Here is an 8,545-nt window from a genome sequence, read left to right as displayed (position 1 = left end):
TCGGCAAGGACATTTCTTAACAATACGCTGCAGCGAACGATTTAAATCCAGTGCTCCCGTTCTCCAAAGTGACCCATTTTCATTATCTGGGGCTGGTAAAGGCTGTGACAGTGCTTTGCGGCCTACTTAAATAAAACGTTGACATACCTTACTTGACTATTCCCCTTTTATGCTTCCTCTACTGCCTTACAATTCAAAGAGAAATATTGTACTTTTTATTCCACTACATTTATTTGACAGATATAGGTACTTGTGACTTTTCACACATGAAAGTATTGCAGTACTGTGCTACTAAACTAACAAGCTTTATTAACTCATTCATTACCATTAACCGCTTAGACATACTTTATTAATCCCTCTAGGAAAAATTAAATCAAACAGAAAATATTCTATTATAGCATAACACTATAAAAATCAGTATTTTTACTTGTGGTACGTTCAGTACAATTTTATGATACTACAAATGTACTTTTACTTGAGTAATAATAATGAGTATTTTTAGACCATGGTAAGAGAGTATTTTCCCACCACTGGTGGGGAGCAGACTCCCCCAAGCACCATTCAAATCCAAACCCGTCTTAAAAGACACAATCAAATCTCCCAAATGGCCTTTACAGTATAATTCATTCCAGAACCCATATTGTTGTGCAATGTATTGACTTGCACATGACATGGAGACAGATGACTCAAACTTTGAAGGCATATCAGAACACCATTCCCAAAAAGGAATAAATTAAAAGTATCTCCAAGCTAATAACTCACCATGTTTTCACTGTACGGAAGCAGGGAAGTAAAGTTATAGATTTGGAAACATAAAAACACTCATGAAAATAAAAAAGATGGTGCAAGCATTTAGTAAAACCAGGCTGAAATAAATTTCTCCCACACATTGCTTATCAAAATTGTGATTTAATAAGTTGGTTTTGTTTTATTAAATTCCATACACAGCTTACACGATCCATGAGACATGACATTTCAGACATTTAAAGCTTGGACATACAATGCATATAGAAAACTATACAAAGACTTGTTACTATACAGCGAAAACCATCCTCCTTCCTGCACTGCTGTTCCAGGTTTGGAAAATGAGGCAATATAAAGATACATGCAGGGTTGTGTTGTGAAACTGCTGTCACAGTATCCTGCATTTTAATCAATCATTTGAATATATGCACATTTCTGAATTATATAATTTGCATGACCCTGTGCAGCCATGAGGGCTTTTCAGCCCCCTTTGACGTGCTGCTTTTGTCTTCATACAGGGATTTTTTCTCTTTTATATGATTTAACTCATCATAAAACCTTCGTTCTGCAACTATTTACAAATCTTATCACTGCAGCAACCAATTTTATCCTCCTGGCAGTCAAATAACTCAAGTGAGGATCCAAAAAGAACCATTTCCATTTCTGAATTTTTGTCCTAAATTGCAACTCATGTAAATATCGGCTCAGGACAACACAGAAGTCTTCCTCCATTGTACTTAAGTACAGTAAGCAACACATATTTACATCACTTCAGTCATTCCTACAGAAGCGTGTAATGTTAGGAAACAAAAATATGTCAAGTTATTCTGCTGCATTCATTTCATGAACATTTTACTTATTATTTTGTGTTTCTGTATGAATCTTCTGTGTCACTCCATTTTATTACATCCCAAATTGTTGTATTATTTATATTACATTATCATTATATTATATTATATGTTTGTTTTTGTTTACTATTGTATTTCAATTTCTATAAATCTATACACATTACCAACCCTGTGTGTTTTGCATGATCTCTTCATAAAGCCAGCTCTGTTTGAACTCCTGACTCCTGTCCATCAGCTGGAACAGTTGAAGATACTCCTCTGGATACACATTGCCTGTCAGTACATCCTGCGACATGCCCATCTCCGATAACAGCTTACTCCCACTATCTGGAGACCACAGGCTAGAAAAAACACAAGTACAGGAGAATGGGAAAGTGGAAAATAAGGATCATGTGTTGCCTGGAGCAGCATATAATCCTACTATTAGTGGAAGACTTGCAGAAACACAAGGGGCAGTTTATTTGCTGCAACATGGACATAAGCTTTGTGTGCGTGTGTGTTGCTTACTTGAGCCTGTCAATGAGCCTGGCCTTCCTCTTTGCCAGACACTGTTTGACCATAACCACCAGAGTTGAAGCATTGGAAGGAGTGAGGCCGTCTGAGAAGAGATCAGGCCTTGGGCGCAGGCGCACCAGGCACATGTGGTCATTGGGAAGCTGGGGGTTGGAGGCAGAGGACGTCATATTAAATAGACAATTCCAACCAACTTTAAAACTGCCGTTATTGCATAGAGTGCTACAGCCCTGATTCCAAAGAGTTGGGACGCTGTCCAAAATGTAAATAAAACAGAATGTGCTAAATGCCTTTTTTTATTTTTACACAATGTCAATGGAAAACTGTACAAAGAAACTATATTTTATTTTATTTAAACTGATAAGCTTTGTTTTTGTACGTATACACTAGAATACATACAATCACGCATTTAGTCTTCATTCTTATTTTACAGTGTCCCACTTTTTTTTGGAATCTGGGTTGTATTTAGAAAAATAAGTAAAAAAAAAAAAAAAAAGTAAAAACAAAATAATTATTAAAAAGAAAAGTCAGATAAAAATATATCAATAGTTTTATAGTTTTGTTTCATAATTCCAGTTTTATTAATTTTAGGGGAACTTTATCTCATGAGTAGACATTTATTTATTTTATGGAAACTTTAAATAAACATGGCATTATGAAATAAAAGTCCCCTGTAATGAATAAACCTGAAATAAACGTGGAGGTATGAAATAAAATTAGTCCTGGCTCATTTATTTAAGAATATATTTCATAGGCATCTTTATACATTCATTCATTTAATATTGCTCGCTCCTTCTCACCTTGCCTTTAGAAGCACGCACACTTTTTTTTGAAGACCTCACAAATGACCCCCAGGGCTCCTGCACAGACAAGAGACAAGTAGGTTGACAACCAGAAGACTATCAGATTTAACCTCTTTATGTTGAAAATGTGTGCAATCATTGAAGCTTTAGTAGCATGATCCCCAGCCTGCGCTTCAAAGAAGTGCAAGACAAAACATTAACATGCTTTCTTTTCATTTATAAAGATGCTTCCATTTTTGCTGTAAACAGCGTTTTAAATGTAAGTCTTACAGATTTTAATATTTTTGTATCATCAGTGATAACCACTCCCTCATAATGTACCTTGTGCAGTAGTTCGATATCACAGGACATCTGCCAGAGGACACTGCAGGCTCTGTAGTAGACCATGTCACCTGGACTTGCCACCATTTTCTGATGGAGAAATAATTGGATTAAGTATTTTAACAACGAGGTCTGAAAACAAGAGGCCTGAGCATGGGTGGATCCTACTCGTCTCATGAAAACAAACACACACACACCAGATTATACTTTGATCAGAGTATCTGTAGGAGTGGTTCTCATCGCTACAGATGAAGAGGTTTACATGCTCTTGTTTATTTACCATATATTCCTCCTCGCTTATTAAGAGGTTGAGTTCTATTCTTCCATATCTGTAGATGGACAGCCTCTCAAACAAAGCATAAGCCATCTTCAGCAGCAAGGGGCGCTCATAACGCAGGGGGAGGATCCCCACCACCTTCACTCGGATGTCTAGAAAACAAACACATGGGTATATTACCAACACAATTTAGAGGGACAGTACACTAAAATGTATGGTGTTCACTCAGTAAAATGTGTTTTTGTGTGAAAGCTACACTAAATACTAAATGATTACTTTTTCATACTGTAAACATTCATCTAAATTTACCTGCGAGTTGCTGAAAATATGTGTTTCGATATTTATATCTGTTTTTGCATTGGGACTAAACTGAAGAAGCAAAAAGCTCTTTGTGTGTGAGAGAGATATTGAAATGCAACATAGCAGTGTCTTGGGTTTGTTCCTCACCATCAGTCCAGCTAGTCTCCGATATTCCCAGGTCAGTGAACAGTTTGTCAGAGAACATGACAGGGGGTTTAAAGTTTCCTTCGTCAACTGGGTCCAGTCTAAAGAAGTCACAGTGAAACACTTCCAGCTGGCCATCAAGACAACCTTTCAACTCCTACAACATGAAAACACCATTTAGTTGTCTAACTACTATATAAGGAAAAAGGGATTTTCTGAAGAAATAACATTGTACGGATGAGAGCAGAACAAATCATTTGTTAATATATGCACAAGGATACAGAAAGAGATGTTTGCGTTACCTGTAGATCCTCTACGAAAGGCCGATACCCTTCAAGGGCCACAACTCTCTGAGCGCCAGCATTTAGCAGTGTCCTAGTCAACACCCCAGGGCCTATGGAAAACACACACAGGCCATCAATTCTTTGTTGTTTCACGGACAACACACAAATCATAAATACACATTTTTCATTATTGCACACAAATCGAAAATCATTTTTTTTCAAACTTGCCAATTTTTGAGCGAAATGACATGGATGTTACACACCAAACAAAGCTGCAGAAGAACAAAATCCAAACACTAAGCATCCAAGCAGTCTCGCTCTGTTACATAAATACTAGGGTTGCACAAATCTCTCTGTGATAAACGATGCGATTCTCATCCAGATCCACAGGTTACGATGCGATGGCACACCTGGTAGAGCGCATACCACAGAGGCCCAGTCCTCGTAAGCGGGCGGCCCGGGTTCGAATCCGGCTCGGAGCCCTTTCCCGCGTGTCTTCCCTTCTGTTTCCCCCTTTCACTCTCAATATCTCTCCTGTCAATAAAGCTACAAAATGCCCAAAAAATATATTTTTTTAAAAACAGAAAAATACGAGATACTTTTATCACAGACCGATTCGATTCAAATCTATACAGTGTAAGAACGATTAGATTTTATTTGTTTCTACTGTTAATATTTGTTGTAGATATTTTATAGTGTCACTCACAAGTTTAATATTTTATTTATCTTCTGATTCGCCATGGAGTTTAAAATCTGTTTTATTGTTGGTATGAACACCAAAAAGATGACAAAAATCTTTCTACATTTATAATAATGTAAAGAAAAATGGTTCTAGAAGCTTTTTTTTCTTCTCATGATCTGTTATTTCCCCCATTCAGATTCATTATGGACGCTATTAAAGTTAAAAAAAAAATTAAAAAAAACATTAGAGAGGTTGTCTGACAGCAAGAAACACTTATCCATCGTTTGTCATTTTCATTTGTCCCACATGAGGCTGATCATTCCTGAGTGTAGGTTTGATATGAGTGACATCATTTACCTTTCCCTTTAATCATCTAACCTAATAAAACATTGCCCGGTGTTCAGCGGACGGCTGAATCATGTTCTGGGATATTAAATAATGAATTTATCACCAGGATCGTCTATATACAGATGCAAATAATAATAAATAATATAATATAAACGCATTCCCGTGTCCCTGAGCAGGACAGTTTACAGTATTCAGAACGTGCAGGTGTTTGTTAAACAGAGAAAACACTTATTATTATTAGTGCATGTCTACAGCTGTTAGAGTGACTGACAGCTGGTCCAGCTGTGATCCGCTGCTGCCGTCATTAGAAAAACGGACGTCGATTCATGTGGCGCTTTGGAGGAAAGGATGTCTCGCGTCTCTTAAAACGTTTTGCAAGTGACGCAAGTGAACGCCGCAAGTGAGGGAAGCGGGGATGCAAAATAAAAGACTTGTCAGAGACTGGAGAGACCCATGGAGTTGTACGAGAACCGTTTTGCGGGCAGCTTCAGCTCTTGCATCGTTGTAGAGACGCTGACCCAAACTGTAAGTGTGTGTGAAGCCGCCAACCGATTCCAAGTCCCGCGATACCCCATCCATGAATCTACAACCAATTAATCTAGGAATTCATAGCTGATTTGTATCCATTGAGGAGGCTGCAACCAACGCAGCCATATCTCTCACTTGTTAAACCGAATATCCGGTCGCATCGGTATATCGTTAACAACCCTAGTAAATACATACCTGGGTTACATTCAAAGATGATAGTTTTAGGATCCTCAGGCTCCAAATGCGACGTTACCAGTTTCGCCAGGTCTGGGTCTACTATGAAGTGTCGGACTACTTTACAGGCCTGAGCACGGCGTACATTGTTCTCTACCTCCCCAACGTCCAGGAAGTCGTAGCGGCTCAGTGGACGACACTGGCCCTGGACAAACACATAAATGCAGAGAGAGAGAGAGTGATTAAAATTGATATCAGACTGAAAAACCTCACAGTATATTTGGAACTACTGTCAGTCTCTTTCTCTCGTAAATTTTCAGTTTACTGCACAAGCTTAAGATTTCTATCAATACATGCATTTTCTCCACACACTAAGTAGAATCTCAAGAATTATAGTGTATTGACATTTAGAACTTTAATGGTCCCTATGGCAAATTTAAGAATCACAGCAGCAGACAGTAATAGATCAAAACAAGCTAGAATAGAGAATGGTTAAGAATACAAAAAACAAAGTCTTAACTTTTGGGCTTATCACATTTGTTACTAGACTAAACCACACAACTGTAACCAGTACCAACAAATTACTTAAAAATGGAACAGTTGGAGGACCATGAACCATATGAAAATAGAGCATGTACATACCCCAGTAACATGTTTCACTGTTACAACATTCCTTAAAAGTGTAAATTTCCCCATAATTTATAAATAATATATTAAGAGGCACAGAAAAAAAAGAAGAAGAATTGCCATCTGACAACTCATTCACCTACCTGTACAGCCACAGCAGACAGGTTCCTTTGTGTGGGTGCTGAGGAGGGGGCTGTCCTCTCTGAACGAAGCTGAGAGCTTGGACCAAGTGTGGGCCGACCAGGACCCGAAGAGAGTGAGTCTAGGCTGTAGGACCTTCTGTGAAGCACAGAAGCTGCAGAGACACAGAGGCCCGAATGACCCACAGGTGCCAGCACTGCCTTGTGCAAACAGGGTTTACTTCTGATGGTCTGGCAGTAAGCAGAGCGCATCATCAGCTCCACGGCTCTACAAATCTGTCCGGACATGGTGAACCAGTGGATCAGTAACTACAAAGGAAGACGGGGGGAGGACCTCTTCAAAAGGTCATTACCTTGAGGGAAACAGGATGAGAAAGGACAAGAGATGTGGAGATGAATAACAGACATTTATGTGACAGCAACTTAGATTTAATCCAGTACTATTAATTAAGGACACTTTTCACTTGTTCAAAACCTTTTTCTAGTAGCAGTTCGATAACCTGGTGCTTAACTAATGTATCTCAAAGATGGATACAGTGGTTAAAACTATGAATGCTCCATATGATTATATTTATGCTTTAATACAATGAGACATGTGTGCCAATGTGAGTAGAATATGTTGACCTAGCACGTGGGAAGGTAAACTTCTTCTTCTCAACGTTAGAAGGCTTAACCCTACCGGCCTCAATGTATTTACTGTCTTTCATCCGGTAGATTGTCAGACTATGGTCGTCAGCTCGCCAAAGAGGCGCACAATAATCTCACAGGCAGTGTGTTAAAGGAAGACGTTGAACATATTGGTAATAATAACAATAGTTGTTAGCCTACTGGCTAGCCGTATGCTAACGTCACTTACAACTAAAACGCGTTCAATGTCGTTTAATCGACAACAGAGAAAAAAGACGTACCTTGCTGAACAATATTCCCATATATGATCAGTGATTTCAAAGTGACTCTTGTCAGTCTGTTCGCTGGTAGAACTCCTTGACATTGATCGCACGGTAGCCTGACCCCCGCACTTGTTTCTGGAACTCTCGTGGTACTACAGGCGCATCTCAATGTCGTCACTAACAGGCGACCGCTGCGAGGACCAATCAGAAACTCGAGGAACTTATCCTGCTAACATGTGACTCGATGCGAATGCTAACTTTACAAAATAATGGACATGTTTGTAGGTCACACATTCCTAGAAATAAATACATCGAGTAAATAAAACCGCAACACAACGCGCTTTATTTTCATGTAGTTGTTTAGGCCGCTAAAAAAACCCACCACTGTTGGTTATATCTGTTAGCATATTAGCATATATTGCTACGGAAGTAGACAACGAAGCGCTGTCAAAACTGCACGCAGGCAGCTCTCCACTGTCAGTCCGTCAGAGAGCTGAAGGTATTGTAGTGAGCTCCTCCAGCCTGCTTGCTGTCATTATGGCTCGTGTTGAAACATCATCGAACAGGCCGTACCACCTGGTTATATTCGGAGCTTCTGGCTTCACGGGACAGTTTGTGGTGGAGGAGGTGGCGAGGACTGTGTCCGAGGGTCCGAAAGGGAATCTGAAGTGGGCCGTGGCAGGCAGGAGCAAACAGAAGCTAGAAAAAGTTCTGGAGCAGGCCGCCGGAGTCCTCAGTATGTATCTGAACAATCCTATTAGTAGTGCATGTTAAAGCAGATTGTTTCTATCAGCAGAGGTAACTTATCAGTTTATCTGTTCAACTGGGGTAATGCCAAATGAATGAGTAGTTGCCAAGATGCACCTTTAATCTGGTTTTACAAGACTACGTTGTCTTCGTTAGGCAAAGAGAAATTGCTTAA

The 8,545-nt window shown here is 39.3% G+C and overlaps 2 protein-coding genes across 2 annotated transcripts in view; one reads left to right on the top strand and one right to left on the bottom strand.

Moving 5' to 3' along the window:
* Positions 1 to 893: 893 nt before the first annotated feature.
* Positions 894 to 7,784, bottom strand: tfb2m (transcription factor B2, mitochondrial). The gene is made up of 10 exons (XM_059350990.1): positions 7,642 to 7,784; positions 6,737 to 7,086; positions 5,988 to 6,171; positions 4,253 to 4,344; positions 3,954 to 4,107; positions 3,510 to 3,658; positions 3,230 to 3,319; positions 2,906 to 2,965; positions 2,100 to 2,248; positions 894 to 1,933 (listed from the first exon to the last, which is right to left on the bottom strand). The coding sequence occupies exons 2-10, from the start codon at positions 7,019 to 7,021 to the stop codon at positions 1,753 to 1,755; spliced, it is 1,344 nt and encodes a 447-aa protein (XP_059206973.1). The 5' UTR covers positions 7,022 to 7,086; positions 7,642 to 7,784; the 3' UTR covers positions 894 to 1,752.
* A 154-nt stretch (positions 7,785 to 7,938) lies between these two features.
* LOC131986171 (saccharopine dehydrogenase-like oxidoreductase) overlaps positions 7,939 to 8,545 on the top strand; it is an 11,595-nt gene continuing 10,988 nt past the window's right edge. The window contains exon 1 of the mRNA XM_059351002.1: positions 7,939 to 8,359. Within this exon, the coding sequence (XP_059206985.1) occupies positions 8,161 to 8,359 (199 nt within the window). The 5' untranslated portion in view covers positions 7,939 to 8,160. The remainder of the gene's footprint in view (positions 8,360 to 8,545) is intronic.

The sequence above is a fragment of the Centropristis striata genome, chromosome 2, assembly GCF_030273125.1.
Source record: "Centropristis striata isolate RG_2023a ecotype Rhode Island chromosome 2, C.striata_1.0, whole genome shotgun sequence".
Lineage (NCBI taxonomy): Eukaryota > Metazoa > Chordata > Actinopteri > Perciformes > Serranidae > Centropristis > Centropristis striata.
The sequence above is the reverse complement of the archived record's forward strand: the minus strand, read 5'-3'. Positions and strand labels throughout refer to the sequence as shown.

What these genes read in the sequence shown, in the direction of transcription:
- tfb2m (XM_059350990.1), bottom strand. Translation starts at nt 7,021, where the DNA reads ATGTCCGGACAGATTTGTAGAGCCGTGGAGCTGATGATGCGCTCTGCT. An exon ending in TGCGTGCTTCTAAAGGCAAG is followed by an intron (nt 2,249 to 2,905) that starts GTGAGAAGGAGC and finishes TCCAACCCCCAG; the next exon opens with CTTCCCAATGACCACATGTG. An exon ending in AGGCTCATTGACAGGCTCAA is followed by an intron (nt 1,934 to 2,099) that starts GTAAGCAACACA and finishes TGTTTTTTCTAG; the next exon opens with CCTGTGGTCTCCAGATAGTG.